Below are 27,737 nucleotides of genomic sequence, written 5' to 3'. Positions count from 1 at the left end.
TAATGGGAGTGGAAAAAAATACATATCAAGTTCGGAAACACAATACCAACCCGGGGCAACGTCCAGGCCCAAATACTAGCTTGAATCCTAAAAATGGAGAAATTATAAAACCAGCCTCTTCCACAGCTTGCCAAGTGGACTAAATGGAAAAAGTGCAATTGATTGTGTTCAAAAATCACGAACTAAATATATATAGAATGAAATCGTTTATTTCATCCAGAATTGGCAATGCAATACCATTACATAATCTTTTGCCAATTCGACAAGTGTGTGGCAATTTATTATGGCCTAAAGTCACGAATTAGCATGGTAATATTGTTAGATTAATAATATGCAATGCAATCACGTTATACAATAGATAATAGGCAACGTTCTAAATTTAAAAACCTAAGCATTATAAGAAAGGTGAAGTATGATTTTCTATTTGATAATTGTAAAAAAAATACTTATATAATTTAATACTTATTATTTTTTAGCTTTGCTGGATTATTTTAAAACCACTAAGGGAGCGTTTGATTCATATAATTTTGGTATAAGGTATGAGTTCAAAATGAGCAACACTCATACCCAGTATTTATAAAGTGAAAATATTGGGTCAGACCGTCTGACCCAATACTTTCTGTCAGACGGGCTCTCTCTTTCCTCATGTTCAGCACATTTTCACCACTTCTTGAAGAAGAAAAACCAAGGGCCTGTTCTCCCCAGCTTATTTTCAGTTCAGTTCAGTTCAGCTCCAATAAGTTCAGTTCAGTTCAGTTCAGCTCCAATCAGTTCAGTTCAGTTCAGTTCAGTTCAGCTCCATTCTTTTATAACCATTTTGTTAAATATTATTATTATGTTGGTATAATTTATTTTACTAATTACTCTTATTATTATTATTATTATTATTATATTATTATTATTATTATTATTATTATTATTATTATTATTATTATTATTATTATTATTATTATTATTATTATTATTATTATTATCATCATTATTATTATTATTGTTATTTAAATATATATCATTACTATTAAGTAGTATTATTATTATTGTTGTTTCTATATATTATTTTGTTTATTATAGCTTTACTCATTATTATTACTATATTATTAGGAGGAACATGGTTTAGGTCAAAGCACAAATAAACCCACTTTTTTTAGCCCATAAACCAATCAAATCTCATCAAGACAGTTTATGATGTAATTTTCGCGGTCCGACCCAATCATTAATTTTATTACTAAATGTTTTTATATTATTAAATCTAATTATTAAAATAGTAATATTAATTTACTTCTTAGATATTATTGTTATTATATATCATCATCAAGTATTAATATATTAATACAAATAATATAAAACAATTATTATTAATTATCATTATTATCATTAATTATAATTATTAATAATTTATGATTATTAATATTATTTATTTATAACTATCATTTAAAAATATACAAAATACTACTATTATTATTATTCATTATTATTACTTATCATTATAATTATTATTTAATATTTATATTATTATTGTTTAAAATATTATTTATATATTTATAACATTCAGTCTAATTCAATTTAATTTAATTCAATTCAATTCAATTCAATTCAATTCAATTCAATTCAATTCAGTTCAGTTCAGTTCAGTTCAGTTCAGCTGTTTTATGCCGAAGAGAACAGGCCCTAAGCACTACCTCTGACCATAACTCTAGTTCCCCATCTTTACTAACAAATACATTACTCCCGTAATAACATTCTACTTTACAACCCAATCCCTCTTTCTTTGTATTTATCAACTTCGTTCGATTCCCTAAACAATCCCATTCACTTTCCACGTTCCAGAAGAAAGAGATAATCATAGAATAATATGTCCAAGATTATTATTCAAGAAAGAGATAATCATGGAAAACCGCTATTCCACGTTCCAGAAGAAAGAGAACCGCTATTCCGCTTGGATAATCATCAATAATATGTTCAAGATTTTCTCTCTCATCTTCATCTCTCCTCTATTTAAATGCATAATTGTTTTTAAACTTTGAATTTGTTTAGAGGTAAGTTACTTTCATTTAGAGGTAAGTTACTTTCATTTAGAGGTAAGTTGCTTTCATTTAGAAGTAAGTTGCTTTCATTTAGAACTTATTTTATTTCATTTACTTAAGTTTTGTTTTCAGTTAGAATAAAACACGTAAATGAAACAATAAGATAAGTAACTGGACTTAAAAGACATCCAACTGAAAAAAATTTGAAACCAACTGAACAAAAATTGAATCCAACTGAAAAAAATTAAAACCAACTGAACAAAAATTGAAACCAACTGAAAAAAATTTGAAACCAACTGAAAAAAATTGAAACCAACTGAAAGTCGTCCGGCCAAATATTATGATCGGACGGTCTGACACAATACCTTCTCTTTTATAAATTGATAGATTTAAACCAATACCTTAAATCCATAAGGTATGGGGTTTAGAAATTCAAGGGAGGAGGTGGGTATGACTCATACTAATACCTCTATGTTAAATAGAAGAAAATTTTCATTTCCAAATAAAACCAACACCACATAATTAGGTATCAAGTTACAAAATTTTACCACCTTGATTTCATTCCTGATTTCAAACTCATACCACTATATAAACCAAACGCCCCCTAATGAAATTGTGTTCAGTATTGTTTGAGTTTGTGTTCAAGATTGTCCTAATTAGTATTCAACAGTCCAAAAAGTATAATTTTTTTTACCCGTTAGTAGAGATTTCTTAAAGGTGGAGTGTTAATGAAAGAACTTCTACGTCAACATTTAGAAGTAAATCAAATCAAATTAACATTGTGTATCCCTAATGAATTGTAATATGAAAGACTCAAAAACTCTTACTTTGACTATGAGCTAGATTTTTTTTTAATCAGCACCACAATATTGTACATGTAGATTTTAAAAGTTGTGCTGGGTTTTAAGAGTCAATTGATATGTTGTCTTTTATTATTTTAGAACCTAATTTTTAAGTATAGCATGTTAAGTTTAAAATTTGTAATGGTTTAAACTTTGAATCTAATTACATAGTATTCATAAAAATAGAGTGAAGGATCTTTTGTCAATTAAAGAGACATATTTTGATATGATAATTATAGATTGTTTCCCCTCTATTAACATATATTGAATTGAAATATACAATACGCTTGCTGAAGGTGAATCAAAAAATCGTAAGCAAATAACCTAGTTATTAAATGAAGCAAATGATTTTCTCAAAGTATGTAAGGACAATCTACAATATAATAACATGTGAAAAGTTAGATCATGCGAGAAAAAAACTTTTATTCTTAAAATTGTTTTAGCTTTAAACAAAAAATTCAATCTAATTATAAATAATCATAGCCTGATCTATATGCCAATCTTGCAACTACATCATATCTTGATTTTGATTAAAGCCGGTAATATGAACATGAAATAAGTGTCTTAGGGTGTGTTCTTTTCATCTTAAATTAAGTTTCAAAGTTGTTATTAATTATATAAGCAAAGTTGATTACATCCAATCAAGTTAAAAAAATAAATAAAGTGAAATTAGGGTTTGTATTCTTCAACTTGTCCTAATAAGTTCAATTAATTTATACAAGTTTAGGTGAAAAAAACATGTCCTTAATGGAGTGAAAAGAGATGGTTATATTATATATAGGAATGCAAACTTAATGGAGCAAAAATAGTGAAAAGAGAATATGTCTAAAAGTATATGTACGAAGAAATATTGGCAAATATAAAATTGAATTTGTTATGCTAATAATATAATAAGCTTTATTTATTTATTACATTAACTATTTATTACAATAACTATTGGTTCAATATATTTGATGTGTCTTATATGAATCATAGATAGCCACATTAATAATTTCAAATTCTTAGTTCTAGCGAACAAATCGGTCAAAATCATTATGCTTTCATAAATGTCCATGTCAGTGTTATACGTTGGAGTGGTTTTGAATGTCTACTATACATATATTTTGTGTGTTTTGGTTCTGATCATGGTGCACAATGTAACGCTAAAAATCAAAAACAAACTATCATATTTCATATAAAATTATACAAGAAATTTTAAGGAGTTACTATCTATCTATTTAGGGTTGTTTATCAATCTACAATCTGATTGTATATTTAGTTTTCTAATTATTTAATACTACTATATATCCTAGAAACAAACTAATCAAACAAAATATATCCCGTGCATCATGCACGGGCCAAAAGCTAGTTATCAAATATAGTATTATACATAAATTTCATAATTGATTTTATTAGCTTTTCGTAAGATTTTTCTCAGGTGCGAAATTAAAAAATTGATATTATGACATGATGAGTTATTTAAAAAAACTTCTAATGAGTTGGAGATAAAATAATAATTTTAATGAGATTAGGGTAAAAGAATACTATTACTTGATAAAATAATTAGAGATCAAAAAGTTTGTCTATATCTTTATAATTACATATAATTATAAGACTTTACGTATTATCTTTTACCTTGAAACATTAAGCATTTTAATTGTAGTAGATTAGTATAGTGATGAAACACTCAAATTTTGTTTCAAATGTCTTGTGTTCGAATCATAATAACTACACATTGTTAATATTTTAAAAAAAAAAAATTGAACCATATTAGCCATAAAGGCAGTACAAAGAAGGGGAGGGGGGATTCAAACTTGTGACCTATCGTTTACAGCACCTCAATCTTAACCACTAGGCCAAGACATCCTTGCTTTTTTTAGTGAGATTATAAACATGTGTATTATAAGTTTAAGAAGAGTGTCACGTGGCACCGTTCCTTTGATGGGAACGCCTTTTAATATATTTTTATAGATTATGCGATGGCCCAAGCTTAATATTAAGAATATAACGAACCACCTTTCTGAATATAGCGAGCAAAGTTATTAAAATCGTGATTCAAATCTTAAAATCTTACGATTTTACGATTCAAAATATGGTAGACGATTCGATTCGCGATTCTAGACGATTCTATACATTTCTGTTGACTAGCGAAAACCTCGCAAGTTTAAATCATGCTAACAAAGAAAATAAGAGATATATATTGTTAGTTATTGCCAATATAGTGGGTAAACAACTATTTTTTTCTAATTTTTAGGTCTTTTAACTTATAATTTTAGCATATTCAATGAAGAATCAGTGCAATATCTTGATTATACATGTTTGTAGAATCTTACGATTCTACGATTCGATTTTACGATTCGATTCTAAAGGTTGTTTTCGATTCAAACTAGAATCTCGATTTTGACAACATTGATAGCGAGTAGTTTAATACGTTTAGTGACTAGTTCAAACCATTAAGTATTCACTTTCTTTGATCCATTTAGTGACTAGTTTGATCCATTCATTAAAACTGTCGGGTTATTTTTAAAAATTTATTGTATTCAAACGGAACAAAGGAAGGATAAAATAAGAGATGACTAGGTTGGTGCGAGATGTTTAGGAATAGTGTTGAGTTAGAGTTAAATAAAATGGGGCTTGTTAGGAGTATGCATGCTTGAGTTTGTCTAATTTTGTATTAAAATTAGATTGCCTATTCTAATAATTTGTGAAAAGAGTTGAGACAAGATTTAGACGCTGAGATCGAGAATAATGTAAGTATTTTACCACAATCTTCTAAACAACCATCAACTTTCATCATTATAATGTACTGCAAGTAGTTTGATTTTGACTTAAAAATCCACTTAATATGGACTCTAGATCAGTGGCGAATCCGGAAAATAAAAATTAGTGAGATCAAAGCGTAATTATTAAATTTTATTAGGATCAAATGGTCAATTTTTCAAAATAATTTTCAAAAAAATCAAAATTTTAAAAGAAAATTTTGACAATTTTACCAATTCAAATGGGGTTAAGTGATCCCACTGTCTCTAAGTCGAGTGCAATCATGTGCTTGACTTATTCATAAACAAGGAGAATATATATTTTATATTTTTTTTTTTTGTAAAAGTAAGGCCCGTCCAAAAAAGGGAAAAATAGAGGAAAAATTATTGCTAAAATAAGTTTGATGAGATAGAACTCCTGTTTGAAAATCGAAGTTGGTCAACTACTCTAGTCACTTATCTCTGATTGAAGAGAAATTGAGAGCATTAGTACAAATATCATATAGTCATATACCGTATGTGATTTATAGATTAAGGTCAAGATAAGCCCATAATCCATTTGCAGCAATACCGACTAACTAAGACAATATTTTATTATTTCTGTCGCTTGGGTCCATAGCTCAGTGGTAGAGCATTTGACTGCAGATGAAGAGGTCACCGGTTCGAACCCGGTTGGGCCCTTAGCTACTTATGTTTTTGCCTTGCTTGTGTCCGAGCTCTTCGCCGTTTTGGTGATGCAGAGTGCAGACGAATTTCAGATGGATATAATAATCCGTTAGATGATTTAAAATAGGGGGTTACTAAACGCAGCCTCACTTTACTAACGCAACCCCAAAAACCCTTATAATCATATTCTTTCTATAAAAAAAAATATCTCTCTCTAAAAATATTCTCTCCTCCCCCTTTCTAACTGTTAAAGGAAAAAAACTTCCTAAAAGACCTTATTCACAAATTTTAATCTGATACTCAATGGACGATAATCTTGACTCAAGCGAATTTCAATCTGATGTATGTTGTTCATTTTTTTCGTTGTCGGGCGATTATTATGCATCGATTTGCCTTATTTCGTGCAATTTGCATGAAACAAAAAAGACTGTTTCGTTCAATCTGCACGAAACAGTCTATTATGTTTCATGTATATTGCACGAAACAGTTTATTTTGTTTCATGCAGATTGCACGAAACAGTCTATTCTAATTCATGCAGATTGCATGAAACAGTAAATTCGAAACTTCAATAATTTTCGCAGTTTTCTTCCAAATTGTGACTCGCAATTTGCTGTTTTAAACCACGAAAATGGATAAAGGAGGAAGAGAAATCACTGAATTTGTCGTGTTGTTATGGAGAAATCACTCGAAAATGGAGGAATTCTTAGAAATAAAATTGGTACAACCCTAGAAAAAAGCTAGAGAAAAGGTAGAGAGAGAAAGTAGGCAGAAATTGGTAGATGGTGAATGAAGTTATAAGGGATATTTTAGGTATTTTACTAGGCTGCGTTAGTAAAGTGAGGCTGCATTTAGCAACCATGTTAAAATAGACTTTCTTTATCTCAACTTCTATACGTCACCCATAAAGTACCTAAAATCACCCAAAAAAAAATTAAAATTATAGTTTTAACCCCTACTCAACAACCACCCTTCTTACCTCATTCTTTCTCTTTCAACCCCTATCCCAGAACCCGTTTCTTCTTCCTCAATACCCCAACCTCCTACATCCACCATTAAACCTGCAGTTTCTTTTTCCTCAATACCTCCACAATTAAGCCTACTGTTTCTTCTTCCTCTACAATTAAACCTGGAAATCGGGCTCTCCTTTACCTTCTACCTCTTCTCTTCTGTGGTTGCGCGGATCCCGGCGAATTTTTTTTTGGGTCGTGGGTGAACGTCCGCCGTGGACGTTCGCCCCATGGCCCGAACGTCTGGCCTGGACGTTCGGGCCATGGGTGGAACGTCCATGGAGGACGATCGCTCCATTGCCTGAACGTTCAGGCCATACGTTCGGGCCATGGCCGTGGACGTTCACCCACGACCCTAAAAAAATTTCGCAAGCTTTGCGTGTGGGTGATGGAGGTAGGTGGTGGCGGTGGAAAAATAGGTGGAGAACATCGCAGTTGGTGGTGGAAGAATGGGTGGAGGTCGCGAATGGGTGGAGAAGGTCGCGGGTGGGTAGAGAAGGTCGCAGGTGGGTGGTGGAGCTAGGTGATGACGGTGGAGGTCGGTGATGGCGGTGGAGGTCGTGAGTGGGTGGAGAAGGTAGGTGGTGGTGGTGAGAGTGGTGGAGGTGTGGAAAAAGGGAAGGGTAAAATTGTCTATAAAAATAAACTTTGGGCGACGTTAAGTAGTTTTAGGACAATGTTTTTAACAAACCTCTTCTTTATTAGCACCATATATGTTAAGTATTAGAATTTGACAAATAAGAAGAACTAATAGATTAATAAAATAATCAGAAAGTTCTACAATGATAGGTTAATGATATTGAATATCATGAATTAACTAGAAGAATGTTTTTTTTTGGAACAATGTTTTATTTTGTTTGATTGTTATATATATCCATATATTAATTTATGATAAATTTTTGCATATTCTTGTATATTATGATAAATTTCATGAGTTGAATTATTCTTTATTATTTCGAGATTATTCTATTGTAAATATTACCTCAGTAAATTTTTTTGTGGGGATATACCAATTTAAATTTAACTTTTGCTAAAAGGAATCAAAAATACTATTTCTGGTGAGAAATTCAAATTTTTGGCCTTTGACTTGCTCAATTACTCTGTGTATAGTGCGTGATATTCAATTGCTTCTATTACATTTATTTTCCTCCAACTTCCTCACTGTCAATTTGTAGCTCATTCGCGAGTTTTTACCAAATCAAGGGCTGGAATTTTGACTTATTCGTTGAAAATAGTATATTTGGTACCTTTTAACAAAACTTGAATTTAGGTTGGTATATCCCCACAAAAAAAAATTAGTGATGTATATCCCCAAAAAATGCCCTCTTATTCTGATATATCCCCACAAAAAACTCTATTTTATATTTTATTCAAATGATGAATACGTATACGAGAAGTGTCTAGAGAAATACCTAGAGTAGTCCATATAATGTTTATATCAATTTTTGATACTATATTCCAACAGAAATAAATAATACTCCTATAAGAGTCGAACAACTTTGTTATAAGATTTTATCTAAAATTGTCATTTACAATATGCAACTTTGTTAGGAAAAGAATCGCAAAAGATTCGATGAACTTCAACTTCGTCTAAGAAAATCAACTAAACAAATAGTAGTTTCCTCAAGTATGTAGACTGAAATAGTATCGTTTTAGTATGAGTCAATTTAAATAATACCACACATAGAGCCAATAATTTTTCTCTCTCTTCAAAAACCCTCTGCCTTCTCTCTAAACAAACACAACAAACCCTTTAACCCTAGAACTCGCCGGAGATCCGGCGCCGCGTAGGTCTCCGGCGGGTCTCCGGCGAGTTGTTTTTTCCTTTCGTTTTGTTTCCGTTTCTTTTTCGGCCTCTTCGTCGGCCGTTCGCTTTTTCGGCCTCTTCGCCGGCCTTTTTGTTCGTCGGTGCGTCCCCCTCCCCTGTCTTCGCACCATCCTCTTCGTCGGCCTTTTTGTTCGTTGGTTGTCCCGGCCCGCGTCTGTGTTGTTCATCCCCCTCCCCTGTTCGGTGAGTTCCCCTCCCCAGTTTCCCCCTGGTTGTGTTCTGTGTCTTCTTCCCACCCCTACGGTTTTGGTTTGGCTAGGTGATTATTCAACCCAGCTTCCTTGGTCAAGGTCTCCCCTCCCCGATCCCCCCTTTTTTACGAAGGTTCAGTCTAAGTTCCCCTTCCCCGTCCCCCTGGTTAGGTTTAGGTGTAGTCGAGTGCCCCTTCCCCGTCCCCCGCTAGTGTTAGATGGAATTAGTGTCTTGAGTATGCCAAGGAAGTCTTCGGTCTACCGGAGCTCTTTGTGTCGGGTGGCAGTTTATGCTTTCTTTATTTTCATGTTGGTATGTTTCAGATCTGTTGTTTGTCGGTCTTCTGGTTTCGAGATTGTCACTTTGGATCTTCGGATCCGTCAGTGGGGCGTCGTTCATCAAACGAACTCGCCCCAATTTCTCGTGATGACATCATGTGTCATCACACCTAAAAACCGCATCTTGTGGGAGGCCCCCCAACTTGTTTTGGGGCACGTCAAGACCTCCACCTCGCTTTTCGGGTTTCAGTAATATGACTGATTTTCGAAGACCCTCGCAGCAGGGTCCGAAGTCACTCTCGCAAGTGACTTCTTTGTTCAGCAAATCAGGAGAATCCCAGGAGGCTCATCAAGGACCTTGGGATTTCGTGCCTAGTGGACGGGATCTACTAGCAGTTGTATGGCAATCTCTCTATGAAGATCGTTCGAGTAGTGTCTTTCAACAGGTTTTCACTCACCTCCATCTTCACTCTCCATCGCACAAGACAAATGTTATTCGGCCTGGACTTTTTCTAGTTAATGGTTATGTTAAATTGTTTTTACGCATTAGGATAGTTTTTACTACTGTATGTTGTTTATTGTTTCTGTTTAGTTTGTATTACCATTAGGTTGTACTCTCGATTTTCATTAATGCAAATTTCCTCGATGTCAAAAAAAAAAAAAAAAAAAAAGAAGTATGTAGACTGTAGAGTAATAATGTTATGGCAATAATCCTTTCTACATTGGTTGAATTTACATTATCTTTATTTTGTTTCATTTCAACTCTAAAATATCTCCAATGGCCTCTTTGGTAGGCGAGGCGGTGTCGGTGAGAGGTAATTGCAATTAAACATGTGAATTTATTTCACAATTTTCCATTCGTAATTCCTACCCAATACTATAATTGATGAAAAGATATTTGAGTATGTATTCTTATTACCATGAGCTTTTTGTTACCATAGTACACAAAAGTTCATCTAGAGTTAGCTATATACTCTACAAAAAGAAGTACTTGATGATATAGCCTATAGAAGAGGGGATATTAGTATTCAATATGAGCCTCCCATGACCTATCAATTGTTCTCTACTTAAAATAAATAAACTAAAGTGTGATGAATAGGGATCTAAATAATGTCTCAAGTCTCATGTCTGCATTTTCCTTTCGTTGGTCAGAGAAGAGCATATAAGTATCTCTATTCTATAAGGAGATTAGAAGGGGGCGCCAAAATATAAAACTCCTATTTTAACCCTACTAAATAAATCAACTTACATTTAATAAAATAAAATAAAATAAAATAATTGAAAAAAAACAAAACTAACGGCTTATTTCAAAAAACTAAAAACTAAAAATTAAAAAAACAAATGTAAACCAAAAAACTACTTATCTTAGTATTAATGTTTATGTGAAATGTAAGGCCGATTGGTCATACATAAGATGGGTCAAACATATCTACAATTTTATGGTTAGAATTACTATCTTAGTATTATGTTTCTTCTATGAATAAGCTGAATTTCTGATAATTAAACTAGAGAAAGTGAGTATTATTACATGTCAGACATCGTGTAGTGGTAGTCGAATACCAGCTGAGATCAATTTAGCCAAATATATGGAACATATCAGACCTCGTGTAGTGTTAACTTACACCTTGCATTAGTTTCAAAGCAAACATCTCCAACACCAACAATTTTGGAAGATCCATTATTTTCCATCCTCACAAAGCCAAGATCACTGCCACTAAGAAGTCAAATAATCTCTGTTTGAAGTTAGATGATATGAAGTTCTTGTATCAATCATCCAACTACAATCTCCATTTCTAAGGTTATAATATGAGTCATCATCTACAAAATAAATTTCGTGACCAATTGTGGTAGCCATGACATTTTTCTTGTTTTCATATTACTACTCTTGTCATTCTTTGATTTCATGTCCACCTTCCATATTCTACATTCACTTTGCTTATGTCTTGTCTTATGACAATAAAAGTATGTGAACCTCTTTATAAATTTCAATTTGCCTCGCGATTTATCTTGACTTTGGGAGCCTCTAAACGTTGGTCTCCCCTTACTTTCAACAATGTGTGCTTTAGTTTGATTATTATTTGTGGAGGCAAATTCTTTCCTTCTCCTGTCTTTATTGAACAAGCTAACAAGCTATCTTTCACCATGTCAAAGGTGAGTTAATCATTCGGAGCAAAATTGCTCAACAAGATAACAAGAATTTTTCAGCTATTGGGTAATGAGCCAAGGAGTAATAATACTTGGACTTCATCTTCAATTGTCATGCTAACATTTGTTAGCTGATTAACAATGCCTTGAAATTCATTCATGTGTTCAGCCATATTGTTACCTTCTTTTCATAGAAGGTGAACCAACCTTCTCATCAATGTAGCTTTACTTAAAATTCTCTTCCTTTCATACATTGACTCAAGTTTTTTCCAAAGCTCGTAGGCATTAATATCTTCAGTAATATGTTGAAAAACACTTTGATCAATATGTTGTCATATTTAACCCGATTGCCTTCCGATTATCCAATTTCCATGCATCTTCGGTTTAATTTTCCGATTTTTATTCTTCCTCGATGGGTTCATAGAAATCCTTAAAATATATTCTCCATTCGAGACTTCCACATAGAATAGTTGAACGACGTGAATTTAATCATTTCCAATATGCTTACCATCTAATCTTCCATTTTGTTTTATACAAAGTGTACTATGTATCCGACTATGATACCATACACAAATAATCTTGAAGCGAAATAATATTCTTTTTCACTTTGTGTATAAACAAAATAGGCTAATAAATATTATCGTTATAAATTAGAGTAAAAATTATAAACTTATATTCGATGGTATACTCTCAAAATGTAAAGTATTTCTATATTTTTGAAATGTGTTTATTAAAAGAACTACTTATTACACAATATATATCTCCCTCATGCTATGAAAAGAACTATACACGTTAATTCTAAGCACTCCCCCATTCATTATTTTCTTTTCTTCTTTTTCTCTCCTACATTGTTTCTTTTTCTTTTCCTTACTTCTTTCTTCAGCTAACTAATTCTCCAAATAACGAGAAATATAATAAGCAACAATTTTTAAGGCGGTACCACATAGAGATGTCAATAATAGAAGGATATCATGTAGAATTTCAAATTTTATAGGGTACTAAATAGACTAGTCAAAAACAGAGAGGCACCATACAGAATATCCCAACAAAGATACAAAGTTTATCTAACCTAATGCGTGTAATGTGCATTTTGCTGCACTCAAACTCAAACGAGCAATCAACTCCCACGGTACCTAAAATATTCCAGCTTTCCACTACCATTCTAACTATAAGCTAGCCTTCAAGGAAAATGATCATATAATTCATAGTAACCTAACCAGTGAGCATTTTGCTGCATACTCAGGCGAGCAATCAACTCCCACGGTACCTAGCTTTCGAGCATTCAACTACCATCCTAAGTATAAGTTAGCCTTCACGGTCCGTTTGGTAAATGGTTATAAATGGTGGTAATGGGAATAAATTTATATGTAAATTTGTGAAGAAAATCATGATTCATTCCCATGCTAATGCTAATTTATCCTATAGTGTCTATTTTTCTTCTTTAATTTTCATTCCCATCCAATACCACCTTGTTAGGTGGTAATGAGTGGTAATGAAAATTAAGGGTGAGTTTGCTTCCCCAAGGAGAAAAAACACAAACTTGAGGGTTGAAATTGTCTCCCTAATAAAGATTTTAAGGATGCTTCCCTTGTAAGCTACACTTAAAATCCATTCCCATTACTGCAATTTATTAACGACTACCAAACGGGTCGTCAAGGAAAAAGATTATATAATTCATATTCTCGAGTAATTTTCGTCCAAAACCGAATAATATATCTCTCTTATATTATTTTGGCTACTACACAAACTAGGATCAGCATTATCCAGAATACATGCATCGAGACTTATCATTGTGGGTTCCTACCTCTAAAATGAACTGTCTTCAATCCCTTCATCACCGATCATGTACGAACAAGCTTGCAGTAGTTTATCATCTACAGAAAAGTAAAAAATCAAGACATCAATAGAAATAGCAATTTGTGTTTAGAAATCAGAGCATCTATATCATGTGTAAGCACGAGGTCATACCTTAAACTAAGCACTGACAGTTGCCTGTTACGGCAAAATCAAAATTTTGGAGCGCCATGCAAAAGCTTCTGAATTGCACTCTTCGCTTTTCACAATCTTTATATAGTGATCCAAAGCATATCTCTGGTCATCTACAATGTCTGTAGATGTTGCATCCTCAGCCAACTTGACAGCTGCCACATGAGAAAGCTGAAATGTTTCGCCAATATGCTGCAGCTTCCTTGCAGTTTCTTCCATGCCAAGCATCAAAAGGGTTGACAGCAGAGATTTCAGCTCACGCCTGGCACCGGAGGTCATAGCCATACCTTTGAGATGCTCTACCAGAGCGAGTTCCTCATCAGGGCTACAATATAAGGGTTTTTCAGACAAAAAAAAAAAATGTCAGTAATAAGCATAGCAGGCAAAGGGCTAAATCATAGAGCTATGTTGCAATCATCATCAGGAGATGTTACAAAATGATGGAAAAACCTGTAGTTTCAAACATTGAATACCTGCCGGCACGAATCTTTCCTTTATTTTTCTTACGCCTGTTTTCTCTTGCCCTGCTAGGAGTACTGGATGTGACAGAAGCAGTAGAACCCTTTCTCGTCCTGTCATAGTGAGGTTGAACACCATTAGACAATTACACAAAATTAAAGAGCAGGGAGATGGCAATAGTAAATGGCAACTAGAATGACTCATCAAGAAAGTGATGAATAACATGATAGCCAAGACACAAATCATATGAGTTCCTTCTCAAATTTTTTATCAGATACTGAAGGTGTTCATGATAAGTGTCGGTCTATAATACTTATCAAAAAGCAATCCATTTCGCACTCAGACCTCCGTGCAAGCAATGATCTAAGTTTTCTTTACGCATTTTGTAGTCAAGGCCTCGAAGTACCAAAATAAAAGTTAGCTCAAAGAACTAAAATTAATATTCACGTCATATGTACAGAAAATTTGTGCTTAAAGTTGCCGTATGCTATTGCTAAGTGGGCATAGAAACCCTATCAAGTATCCCCCTCACCCCTAAGAGAAACAAGAAGAGAGGGCAGCGATGCAAAAGTAAACAGATGGACTGCCAGAGCAACATTTTTTTGTTAAAAGCATGACAAAGCACATAAGGCAATAATTCAGTATACCCTGTAGTATAAGCACTCATGCCACTGAAATTACTGCTAGCTTCTGATACGGTATCATCATCCATGTCATTCAAGGAGTGCTCCTCAGATCGTAACTTTGCTGCAAGCAATAATCTTCGTTGACGGACGGCCAAAAAGCGTGTAAGATACTTCCCAATTTTCTCTATCCCCTCCTCATACTCGCTGACCAAGATGCCAGCACATTCTGCAGATGCATTTTTCACTTCCGTGATTAGATCATCATTTCTGTGCATAAATGCAATCCTTAGAGCCTCCTCCCATTCCCTAGCGCTTATTAGCAAACTGATTGCAGAATTTACATCCCTGCAGTATTCTAAAGCAATTTTGGCAGCTTCCCCCGGTTTTCCAACCGCTTGGAGTTCTTCACAAAGCTCATGCGCCAACCTCAAAACTTCTTCTTTATCAAGTTTAAGAAGAGCAGCAACAGTCAGTACTCCACCCCAATTACCACAAGCACGATAAGCCTTGAGAGCTTTTTCCAGAGAGAAGCAGCAGGAAAATGTCATCGCAGCTTCCTCGAAGGATTTCTCGTTCACAAGATGATCACCCCAAGCCTCATAAACCTGACTTCTTTTTGAAGGGTCAGTAAACAGCTGAAGTCCAAGAGGAAACAACTGAGGTTGATCATTCAAAAGAGCCATACAATCTGAATGATAGGCCTCTCCTGCAGAAACAATATGCTTAAGAGCCTTCTCATATCTCTGCAGCCGAAGGTCAACCCTGTACTGCATCAGAAGAGTTGGCATTCGTTCTAGTTCTTGGAGAAAAGGAAGAAATTCCTTTGGGTCCCTCTGAGCATTCAATGCCACAATAGCTGCAAGGTTCAAATCATACAGGCCTAATGCAGCTTCAAACACAGCATCAGCATCGGATAACCACAACAGATGTTTGAGAGCCTCTTCAGCAGATGGATAAGACGTTTTTCTTTGGTCATCAGAACCAGATAGTTCCATTTCCCTAGTAACTTTTATTCTGGCCAGAGCTTCCTCAAGTGCTGGAGGATCACTTCTTGCAAGAGTGGTCAAGATACAAAGTTCCCTGGAAGGACTTTCAGGTATCTCTTCCTCGAGGGCCTTTCTAATGGCCAATAGGACACAAGAAACCTTGCTCTTAGAATCAAAAGATTCCAAAAATCCAATATGCATATGTTCCACATCAACAGAAGGAAATGAGATGTAGTTCTTGTACAGCTTCACGGTGGTATTCTCATTCTTTATGGCACAAACAAACTCAGTAATATAGTTCAAATTCTTTACCTGTCTCACAAAGTCAGAAGCAGATGTGAGGAAGGCTTGCCAACCACAGTGGTCGACAATAATATTAAAATCTATCCTCTGCCGCCTGACCATAAGTAAAGCATCTCTAAATCGCTTTTGTAACAGTGCATTAGTTATCGAGGTCAGAACCAACTTTCTTGGGTAGATGCATTCTAAGTTCCCTCTAATTGTTTGAAGTATAACAGCAGCTTCATCTCCATGAAGGACGCCAATGATTCTAGCACCCCTTTCCCATATGTTTATATAATTTCTAGATTCCTCTTCCCTTCTTTTCCTGGCAATATGCATGAAGTTTTCATATTTTGCTAGAGCATTCCCATCCAAAACATCAGAGATGTCAACAATGTAAAGCAAATCCTGTTTTGTTGCAATAATCAAGTGAGTAACGATTCGATCAGAAGAATTAGAGTAAATAGAAAAGGTGCTGCAATTGTTGCATAATATTCCCCCGTCTACGTGAAGCACACCATGCTCATTAAGCCCAAATAGCAAAGGCCTCAGTTTCTCGCCACTAGTTACATAAGCCACAGTCATCCAAGGGCATGATGATGAGAGAGCCACCGCATTATATTTCTCAAAGTTTAGAGCAGAAGCTGATTGGGACATGCTTGCCTGAGACACATACTCAAAAACTTCTCCTCCATTAAACTGAACAAATGCTGAACCTCGTTTAGCAGCATTAGATGCAATATTAATTACCAGCTTTTCTACAAAGATTTGGTTGGAAACTTTCACACTCCAGCTTGAACAAGTAACTGAATCTGGAACATGATTTTCAGAACAAAGAACCCTGAATTCCATCAAATGATAACCCAGATGGTCGTTCTTTGTTGATGCAGCTTGTGACAAACCTCTCTCATTATTGAAACCAAAATGAGAGGCACCCAGAAGTATATGAGAGTCTAGCCACTGAAGATGCAATAGAGATCCAATTGCTATTTCACAAACTGAAGCTTCTATAGAAAATTCTTTCCCTTCTAGATCTTCCCAAGAGGAAAGAAGAGGAAGCTCCACAATACAGAAGCTTCCATCTGACAAAAAGGCAGCTAATTGATTCTTTGAGTCAGTAGAATAAAATGACATTTCTCTTACAGCACTTGAAAACTTTAGTTTGAACGAGAACATGGGTGGAGGAATCAAAGTGAGGGAAAGAGGGGTCACAAGTATACTAGAGTCATCGATGACTAATGCCACTGAATTTTCCATGACAGCAGTAACCCATATAAAATTGTAAACAGAAATGTGACCCGTGGAAGTCCAGCAGATTAACTGTAATGGCTTTGTTGGGTCCCACATTGGCCGCAGTCTTTCCTGCCTTGAGTATCTGATTTCTTGTTTCAGATACCAATGGTTGTTGCTGAAGGACCAAATCTTCAAAGAGTAATATCTATCACATCTAACAAGGACACAAAGAAGATCAGAGCTGCAATTCCACTTCAAAACTTCAACTGCGGCATCTGATGGTTCATTAATGCTAAATGAGCTTCTCTCCAATCCGTTCCTCTCAAAAAAGGCTACATATGGACAAAGGTTCTCATTTCTCCTATCATACACTGTTGCAATTTTTGCTCCACTAGGCATCCATTCTAACGTTTCTGAACTAAAAGGCTTTGGATCCGAAGAGGAATGCAGCAATCCAGAATCACGTTCCCAAACCTTAATCTTCCTCGAGTTTTCTGTTTTGTTCAATGTAGCAAAATACTTCCCATCACCACGCCAAGAAATGGGATTTCCATGAGAATAATTAGAAGAATTTGTTGTCTCACCTGCATATCCATAAGCTGTTAAAATATGCCAACAAAAACAATGCAAGACTGACAGCATAGGGGTTCTGCATGTACAGCCTGCAACATTTAACTACATCAAAGAGGGGATAGGCTAGAGGATAATGCAAGATTATTCAGGTTACCATCCTAGGTATTCACATCGACTTTCCATCTGCTAATAAGGGGACCCATGTGAGGATGAAAGAGATAGAGAGAAAGAATATCCAATTCTAATAACATTGCAACTAACTCGCAACACCTAGAAACAGGAAGCGTTGCAACTAAAAGAGAACGGAAGAAGTATAAGTTTAACAATTGCAACATTCACTTATAAACACCTAACTCAAAATACTTTTATAAATCAAAAATTGCCGGCCAAGAAGGAAAGACTTCAGGAGGGGTCAAGAAGAAGTCCTTACTTACGTCAACATCTTCCGGATGGTCCTCGAACACTGTTTCATACAGCACATCCCAATCATGAGTCATAACCAACAGCTGGCCCAGACCGGTGGTTACTGCAAGAAGATCTCCATCTGGACTTGGAGAAATGCATTTCACGCCACCATCAACTCTGCCAACTACTTCTGTTGCATTGCAATCCACCGAATGCAGCAATAGGAGCCCACTGGATGTCCCAATAATCAATGACTCCTTCTCCAACAGATAATCAAAAGAGGTGATAATATCATCAACTTCCAAATCAAGTGGCTGAACTTCTGCTGACAAAATGGTTCCACTCTGTGTTTTGGCATTCTGACAATAAAAAGACACACACACACACATTAATGAAGACTCACATACAAGTTAGATACAGCTAAAGAGGCTTGTAATAGAATGCATGGAGCAAATGCCATCACTCTTGGAAAACTTCGCATCAGTTGGTTTGGAATGAAATTAGAAATCTTGACTAGCTCCCATGTAAAATCTAAGATAGATCCATACAACCACTGCTCCACATCCTCTAACCCCCCCTCCCTCTCTATGTTGACCCTAAATCCTATAGGAATTCAAATTATACACATATATACACATGTACATATATACATATATACGTATGTACATTTATACATATGTACATATATATATACAATAAAGTTCACATGAGAACACTTCTTATATGAGAGCATGAAATGGAATTATAATCCATTTTAGTGAAAATATAAACATTTTTGACATATAACATCATAATCCCATTTCCTTGGACATGTAATCCTTTAGGCAGATTGGCCCCACAAGAAAAAAATGGTTACAATTTAGCCAATATAGATAACATACTGGTTAAAAAAGATTACAACAAAAAGTTCTCATATTCTCATAAAAAGATTGTTCTCATATATAAATATATAACTTAAAGTTTAACACTTCTCATTTAGAGTTGCACCATATTTTAAATAAATAAATTTGATTCACCAATAAATTGTTTTAACAAAATATATATCTAAGGTAATCACACGAAGAAGCCTTCTCACATGTACTTGATTCTATAATGGTGTAAACAAACATTACTTCCCTAAAATTATTTATTTCAAAAATGACAAAGGCCCTTTAAGATTTTGCTGACCTTGAACATGTTGCTTGAAGTCTCTAACCATCAAAGACTTCCTTCTTAGAATCCTGATATGAAGGATTTATGTCCTCGACTTAAATGCAATTACTAATTATATAATGGATCATATTATGGAGATAATATATTCGTTTTATTGGGTGGTCTATACATCTTGCTAGAGAAAGCTATAGAACTTCGGGTTAGTAAATTATAAACCCAAAACCCAATAGATGCTATGAGGTCACACATTAGACTTGGATAAACAAAAGAAGCCTAGAGCCCAAGAGGGCCCTAGGGGTGGCCGGCCAAGGGGAATTAGGAGAGGGTTATTGCTAACCTAAAATATATTTATATATTGGATTAGGCAGTAAAGAAAATACATTAGATATCTATTATTATTTTCTCTCTCCTTTTCTCTCTCAAAAGTCACATAATACTCCATAAACATTGAAGAAGATTTCTTCCTTTCCAACTAGCATTGGTGGAGTGTTGATCCGGGTTGGTGGACCAAGTAGAGGAATCGCATCTGAACTTCTTTATCCAGGTTATTCAAGCTTTGTGGAATTCACGCTACAAAGGTTAATTCTAAACTTATATGTGATCCTTAATTGTATATGCATGTGATCCTGATTTAAGTGCTTATGAATTAGATTCATGAAATTCTGCTTATAGTACTTATAGAATCCTACATGATATACTTTGAAATTCATTTTGGTAGTCCCCCCATCTCGAAATTTTTGTCACATTGTCTCAACCACCTCATAATTTCTCATAATTAAAGATACGTAACATCATTACTAAATGACCCTCTATAATATTCAAAGGATTCCAGAATCTCCTTTTAACTGAATTTAAGTAAAAAGCACCTTAAAGATTCAATCATCACTCATAAGCCATCACAGTTTTCGGAAATGTGACAAATTCATCGGAAAAAACTAAAAATAGTATATAAATCAATCAAGCTATACAACATTATTTACCATTAAACTCCTTCCAAAATCAAATACGATACTGCAAAATTACACACTTCATAACAATAATGAAATTAAAGGCTGAATACAAACGCAAGTACAAGAAAGAGAGAGAGAACTTACTTGGTGGGATGGAAATTGAGCAGAGTAGATAAATTTTGACGAAGAAGCGAAAAAAAAGCGATTTCTTTCAATATCAATGGCGGAAAACAGTAGTTCTTCGCCTTCTGATAGAAGCTCCAAGCTCACTGAAATCTCCGATGATAGCTTGAGATTCTTCATGTTCTTTACGCGCCCAAAAAAAGGGGTCTGAAACCCTAGAAAAATTATAAATATCGAACACAGAGGTTTTTCGAGGGTTCTGGGACTGGAGTTGAATTTACAGCAGAACCACCACCAGAGCGGCACTAGTTCAGTTAGACGAATCTCAAGTTTTAGCCTTCAGGTTACAACTTACAACCCTCTAAGGCTCTAACCTCTAGACGAGTGAAAAAAAATCATATTTACCGCTTTAAATTAATATAAAAAAATCCATTTTCTGCTTCACTCGCTTATATTACCACTTTTAATTTTAGTGGTCACGTGGTTTTTCAAAATTCATGGGGTATCCTTGCTTTTTAAAAATTACATCAGGTATTTTTATTATTTCAATAAAATTCACGAAATGTCCTTAATAATTAATACTGTTAGGTTTTCAGTCATTAACCCTAATTCACCCATCTAACCCTAAATCCTAACCCTAATGGAAATCGACGGGGGTGGGGGGAAATCGAAGGGAATCGACGGGGGTGGAGGGGTGAATTAGGATTAATGACTAACGGAAACTTAACATTATTAGTCACCAAGGGTATTTTGTGAATTTTATTGAAATAGTAAGGATACCTTGTGCATTTTTTAAAAAGCAGTGATATTCCATGACTTTTGAAAAACCACAGGGGTACCTGGTGAAAAAACTGTAGTTTTAGCCTTCCACTTCTTAGAAGCGACCCCTTTTTTTTTATATGATCTTAGAATCAACCTTAGTAGAGTAGGAATTAGTGACGTTTAAACTAGTCAATATACTTAATGGTGGTGAAATTCTAAATTAAGAAGATATACTATTACTACGACTAAAAGTGTAATAGTTGTATTTTTGTGACTAGGATGAACTTTTGGGTTAATGAAAATTTGGGACTATAGGTTTGTGGCATGCAAATGTGTGAACCAAAAACTGAAGGAAGAGAATGTAAATCTTTGTAGCGTGTGAACGAGGATGTGATTGAGTGAAATATAATGGCACATGTTAGTTGTTTTTAACCAAAAAATATTGATGCAAGTGAGCTCACAAGTTTTGAATGTTTAGTTGCTGAGTTGTGTGAGCAGTGAAGGTGGTGATTAGTGAATGAGAACATTGTATTCAAGTTTAAGTGTAAATTACAATGGCCTAGTTTAGGAAATTAAAAAGGGGGAATTCATTAGAGATTAGGTGGAAACACCATAAATATTGATGTGGTTCTTCAATATATTTGCGTGCTTATCATTGTTGTTTCTGATGTAGTCTCTTTGTATTTCAATTTAGATGTAGATTTGATATAGATGCGACAAGGCGACTCAAACTAATTAAATTAGTTTAGTTATTTAGATTCCTTTTCCTAGTGTAGGGAACAAGTATATATCCTTATAAATATAGACCTAAGGTTGTATTTTCAAAATAAGGCGTATTATGAGATTAATTTTTGTGTTTAAGGTATTGTGAATAAACCTTTGAGAGAATTCTTGTTAACAATTTGAACAGGTTGTGAACCTACAATTTAATGTCGCCGCCACTATATTCAACCTTAGAAGTCGTTGCCTTCTAAATTTTATCAATCAATTTCACTATTACAAATTTACAATCATTTAAAAACCTTCCCTCCATCAAGATCCATATCAATATTATGATGATTGATGAAAATGGAAAAATGATTATACTCAAGTACTAGATTATAAGAAGTGTTTTAGAAATCAAATCTTATTTTAATCAGCTTTTATTGGAGTGAACTAAACAAAATTTTAGCACCATTTTCACTTGTTTATGATCTTAATTCCTAATGCATCACTTATTTATAAAGAACGAGTAAATGTTCAATGTATGCATGTCAATTCATTGTAACTAATTGTTCATTGTAACGAGTAAATGATCATGAAGTGAATACACTATGAGTTTGTAATAACAGACACCCAGCACCAGCAACACACACATGGCACCATTTGCGTCAGATGTGTAGCATGATCTGACGCAAATGGTAATTATTTTACGGTTTTTTCACCAAGTACCTCCGAGTTTTCAAAAAATTCACTGGTACCCCCCAAGTTTTCAAAATACACGGGGTACCCTTAAGTTACAAACTAATACATTCAAATACCGTTATTGACTAACGGCGTTAACCGCCGTTAGTCATTAATCCTAATTTTCTAATTTAAACCCTAATTGACCCCCATAATACTAACCTTAATCATAATCCCTACCTCTAACCCGAACCCCAAACCCTTAACCGTAGTCCGTAACCCTAACCCTAAACCCTAATCCTCCCACTACCCCTCCCCCACCCTCCCACTACCCCAACAGCCCCCCTCTCCCACCCCCTCCCCCATCCGTCGTCACGAGCCAGACTCCAACAGCCCAGTAGCCGGTGAGCTTCCCCACTACTGTCGTGAGCCTAGAATCGCCGGCGAGCTTCCCCACTGCGGCGCACGCTCCTAGACAACCTTCTCTCCTTCGTCATCGAACTGGAGTAGAGCGGAGTAGGGGGATTCAACGGGGAGTGGGGGAGGGGCCGGGTGCGGAATTCGTCGGGGGTGGAGGGAGGGGATGCGGAATTCGTCAAGGGTGGGGGAGGGGGTGCGTTCGTCGGGGTGGGGGGAGGGGGTGCGGAATTCGACGGGGTTGGGGGACGGGGTGGGTAATTCGACAGGGGTGGCGATGAAGTAGGGGAGGTGGGCCTGCTAGGGTGGGGGCTGCCAGGGGTGGTGGGAGGGTGGGGTAAGGGTTAGGTTAGGGTTTAATTAGGAGTTAGATCTTAGGGTTTAGGGTTAAAACTAACAGTTAATTAGGGTTAAGACTAAAGACCGTTAAGGACGTTAGTCATTAAGGGCATCTGAGTGTATTAGTTTGTAACTTAAGGGTACCCCGTGTATATTGAAAATTTGGGGGTACCAGGTGATTTTTTTGAAAACTCGGGGGTACTTGGTGAGAAAATCGATTATTTTATTAAAAATAATATGAAGTCATAAATTTGTAGAGAATTTATTCGTGGGCATTTCTGGTGTTGATAATGTCAAATATGTATTACAAACCACCATAATCATTTAGAATGACAAAAAAATATGTAAAATAGATACAAACAAATTACATTGCAAAAATGTAAAAGTAAAACTAAATCTAGAACAACTTTGCTTGTGTTCTTCACCAAAGTTGTTTTTCGATGATTCTGCGATGTTTTTCAATGAGCTCGAGGAAGAAGACGTCGAGAAGAACCAAATCCGGATCTGAAAATTCAAGAAAGAATTTCAGAACAGAAAATTAAAACGATAATCCTAGATCTGAAAATCCTTGGATAAACGCCAAAAAAGTAAACAAAAAAATCAAATATAAAAATTAAAAAAACGTAGACTACTTCCACCAAACAATACAAGTAACTATACATATAAACTTATGCTCCATAAGCATGAGACACACCACATTCCCATTAGGCTTCCCTTTACCTACTCTACCAACCACACTCTCATTATAGTGAAACTACTAAACTTAATTCTAAACAAATTTTATCTCCTATGGCTAACTAATGATTCTAATGAATCATTAGCAACTCTTTTTCAGACTTTAGGAGTGTTTAGCTCTGATACTAACTGTAACACCCCATAATTTCAAAGAGGAAAAGAAAGAAATAATAATAGTATTGTAGGACGATGGCGGAAACATCATCATCTTGAATGCCACTACTACAAGAAATGTGTTTAAGTAACTAAGTGATAAAATCAACATAAATAAATGTAAATAAATTAAATTAATTAGATTAATATCCATAAGAGAAAACTGACTCTAAAAGTTTATGCCTAAAACATCTAACATTTTAATACTCACATCTCAACCCGAGCCTAAAACCAAATAAAATTTCCATCAACATAACCCGCAAAAATATACAACAAACATCCACAATCAATGGGGAGTAACTAGCAGTTCTCAAAGAACAAAAGAAATCAAAGTCCACTCCAGACATATATTAGTAAGAAAGGAAAGAATAAAGTCAAGTGTACTATCGCAAGTGGAAAAACGTCAGGGTCGCGGTCAAAATAGCCCAAAGGGATGCGTTTTTGGCTCGCAACCCTTGGGCAAAAAGGAAGGGATACGGTTTTTGACCGCATCCCTTCACTCCCAAGAGCTGCGCGTTTAGGCCTAAACCCGCAACCCTTGTGACAAAAAAAAACATTTTTTTTCATTTTTAGTCCTAGATGATCCCCAAACAGTTATATATATATATATATATATATATATATATATATATATATATATATATATATCATTTTCTATTGCAAATTTTATTTTTTATACAAATATAAGAAATTTACGACAATATGTATCTTTAACTACTCTTGTTGAGTAGTAGCTTGTGAGCTGCAGCAGCATCTCGTGGGCAGCAACAACTAAGTGTAGGCAATTGCTCGTGAGCAGCATTAGCTTGTGGGAAGCAGTAGCATTTGCCAACATTTCAATCTTTTTCCACACAGCAAAATAAATGCACCTCCACATTATAAGCAAAGTTACTTAGTCTTTCATCATTCTTGTCAGACTCATATATGAACATAACTTCCTTTAAGTCAGTCTCAAATTCTGAAGAAGATATCATAATTTTCTAAACCTCAACTAACTTAGAAGCATCGTCAGGGACAATCGGAACAAATAGAATTCAATGAGTCAACACTGCAAAGAGAGATCAGACTAATGTTGGGGGAGTAAACAGTATTAGATTAAATAGCAAATGTTATCAGGTGAATGTCCACCCAATTATGGTCACACTAGAGTAAGAAACCATTTCTAGTTCAACCCAAACAAACAAATCAGTTGATACATTTTCTTGCCTAAGTGTCTATTGCAATCCCTAGGAACAGGGGCATCATACATTAACATAACTTTTCTTGTACAAATATCAAGCATTTAGATAAGTGCTCAAAATGCTTTTGCGTTAAACATAAAGTGAAGTCGTGGAATTTAATTACACATGGATGACAAAGATGAAGTGTTGGTAAGCAGACCTTTGAGAGGAAGTTAGAGATAATAAGCTCAGACATCCTAGGCCATGTCAATTTTCCGAAACAACGTATCCAAGAACCATTTTCAAGACATCTATTTTTGTAGATAAAAATCACAACTATCACCATTCTTGAGAACAGAGCGTTGCAATCCATGTCTACTACCTACAATCATATCATAATCAAGCTACTAACAAGGATTCTACTAATTACATGCACAAGTGGAAATGTATTTTCAAAATTTCATCTCTACAAAATCAATATTGACAATCAAAGTATATTAAAGCATGATACCATGTAGGAAGCATTAAGAAGTAAGAACCACTAATAGGAACAATAATAGCGCGCCTTTATTTTCCATACAAGGTATTTCATATATATGATTACACCTTAAATTTTTCACATGCTTTGAGCCAAGTAAGACCGTCAATCATTGAGCTTCGGTACTAACCAAGCACCCAACACACACACCACATATATCCACCCTTCCAATCCCCCTACCATCCCTCACAACTCCCTACCAGCTCCCCTGAACACACAACCTAGCTCCCTTTTGCAGCCCACATGCACACCACCACATATATCCACCCTTCCCATCCCTCTAGCACCCCTTCCCAGCCCCCCTTCACATCCCCCCGCTAGCTACCCTGCTGCACACACAACCCGCCTCTACAGCCCACCTGCACACATAACCCGCCTCTACATCCCACCTGCACACACAACCCCCTTCCCACATGAACACTTGTACCATCTAAAACTTGTCAATTTTCACCAACCATTTCTAAAATTTTCACTTTGCACCATGAAAAACTCTCCATTTTCAAGAAAAGAAAGAGAGGAAGAGAAAAGTTCAACCCGATTTTTCCTGTCACACCTTCACGAAAAAAACTATATCCCGAGATCTAACCGTTGGATCGTTCTCAAATTTGGACAGAATGTTAAGATCATATTGGTCTTCACTCGGACCGGAGAAATTTTGAATTTGAACTTTCGATCGTTGGGAATGATGGTAGGAACAGAACAATATAAGATTTTTTTTCAAAGTTCAAGGAGAAGGCTTGGACCGCACACATATTTTCGAATCTCTTTAAGTCTCATAATCAAGGTAACTATTAGTTATTCTAAAAGTTTAGAGATTAGGGTATATTTCGATATTAGATTATTACGCTAGGGATTCCGTAAATTACTTTTGTATGAAATTATTGATGAAAATTTACGTGAGTATTCATTATGTATGTTGTGTATATATTATGTGCAGAAAATAATTTTTGTTTGAGTTTTTCCTATTTTATTAATTAGATTGGTAGTTTATACGTTTATGGTTTAATTATAAAATAATAATTGAATGAGTTTCATAATTGCCGAAAATATTTTTATTGAAGCATGTTATGTGTGTAGTATGTTTTTAATGCTTTAGAATAGTTTTTGCTTAATGTTTTCGTATTTAATTAATCAAATTCTCTATTTTTGTATTTTCGTGACTGTTAATAATTAATTCGTCAATATTATATTTTAAGGCCAAAAATATATTTCTTCAATAATATGTATTACTGTGGGTTTATGCATGTTGTGTAAATTTTTGATAATTTTTGTGCATTTAATTCTAATATTAAGTATTTTATTTGCTTTATTGAGTAATTTGGAAATTTATCTTAAAAATTTTCTTTTGAAGTATGACAATTAGAAATAAAATTATTACTATACTAGTAAGACTATGATGGTTGTATGCTAAATTTTTAAGAATTAAAGGTCCGGTTTTAACTGTTAAATAATCTTGTTGTGGTTTTGCTAAGGATGTATGTTTATTCTTTTAAATTATTAAGAGGTTATAATTAGGATTAAAATGATTTTTTTTGCATTTTTTGAATGTTGATGATTTATGTTACTGTTTTCCATGATTAGATGTTATTATATTTATGTGTAGTTATAGTAATAATGATTAATTATGTACGTTTTATTGAACTAATGTGTTTTGGTTAAATTAATAATGTTCATTCAGTGGCATCAACACACCTAGGTGCGTCTGATGCAAGATGGTTTGTGCGTAGGACGCACAAGGTGGCGCAGAGTGCAAG

General features: G+C 34.8%; 1 protein-coding gene and 1 non-coding gene across 3 annotated transcripts; one reads left to right on the top strand and one right to left on the bottom strand.

Annotated features, from left to right (window-relative positions):
- Positions 1-6,213: 6,213 nt before the first annotated feature.
- TRNAC-GCA (transfer RNA cysteine (anticodon GCA)) lies at positions 6,214-6,285 on the top strand. The gene has a single exon. It is a non-coding gene; the product is annotated as a tRNA-Cys (tRNA).
- A 7,088-nt stretch (positions 6,286-13,373) lies between these two features.
- On the bottom strand, positions 13,374-20,852 carry LOC104886979 (elongator complex protein 1). Of its 2 annotated transcripts, XM_010671554.3 has the most exons (6): positions 20,518-20,852; positions 18,297-18,630; positions 14,814-17,877; positions 14,181-14,279; positions 13,690-14,032; positions 13,374-13,595 (listed from the first exon to the last, which is right to left on the bottom strand). In XM_010671554.3, the coding sequence occupies exons 1-5, from the start codon at positions 20,674-20,676 to the stop codon at positions 13,717-13,719; spliced, it is 3,972 nt and encodes a 1,323-aa protein (XP_010669856.1). In that variant the 5' UTR covers positions 20,677-20,852; the 3' UTR covers positions 13,374-13,595; positions 13,690-13,716. The 2 variants fall into 2 exon arrangements, with proteins under 2 accessions (XP_010669856.1, XP_048494893.1); XM_048638936.2 differs by lacking the exon at positions 20,518-20,852 and having other exon boundaries at positions 18,301-18,440.
- Between the last annotated feature and the right edge of the window lie 6,885 nt (positions 20,853-27,737).

The sequence above is a fragment of the Beta vulgaris genome, chromosome 2 (genome assembly GCF_026745355.1).
Source record: "Beta vulgaris subsp. vulgaris cultivar EL10 chromosome 2, EL10.2, whole genome shotgun sequence".
Classification (NCBI taxonomy): domain Eukaryota; kingdom Viridiplantae; phylum Streptophyta; class Magnoliopsida; order Caryophyllales; family Amaranthaceae; genus Beta; species Beta vulgaris.
This window is presented reverse-complemented; position numbering and strand designations above follow the sequence as displayed.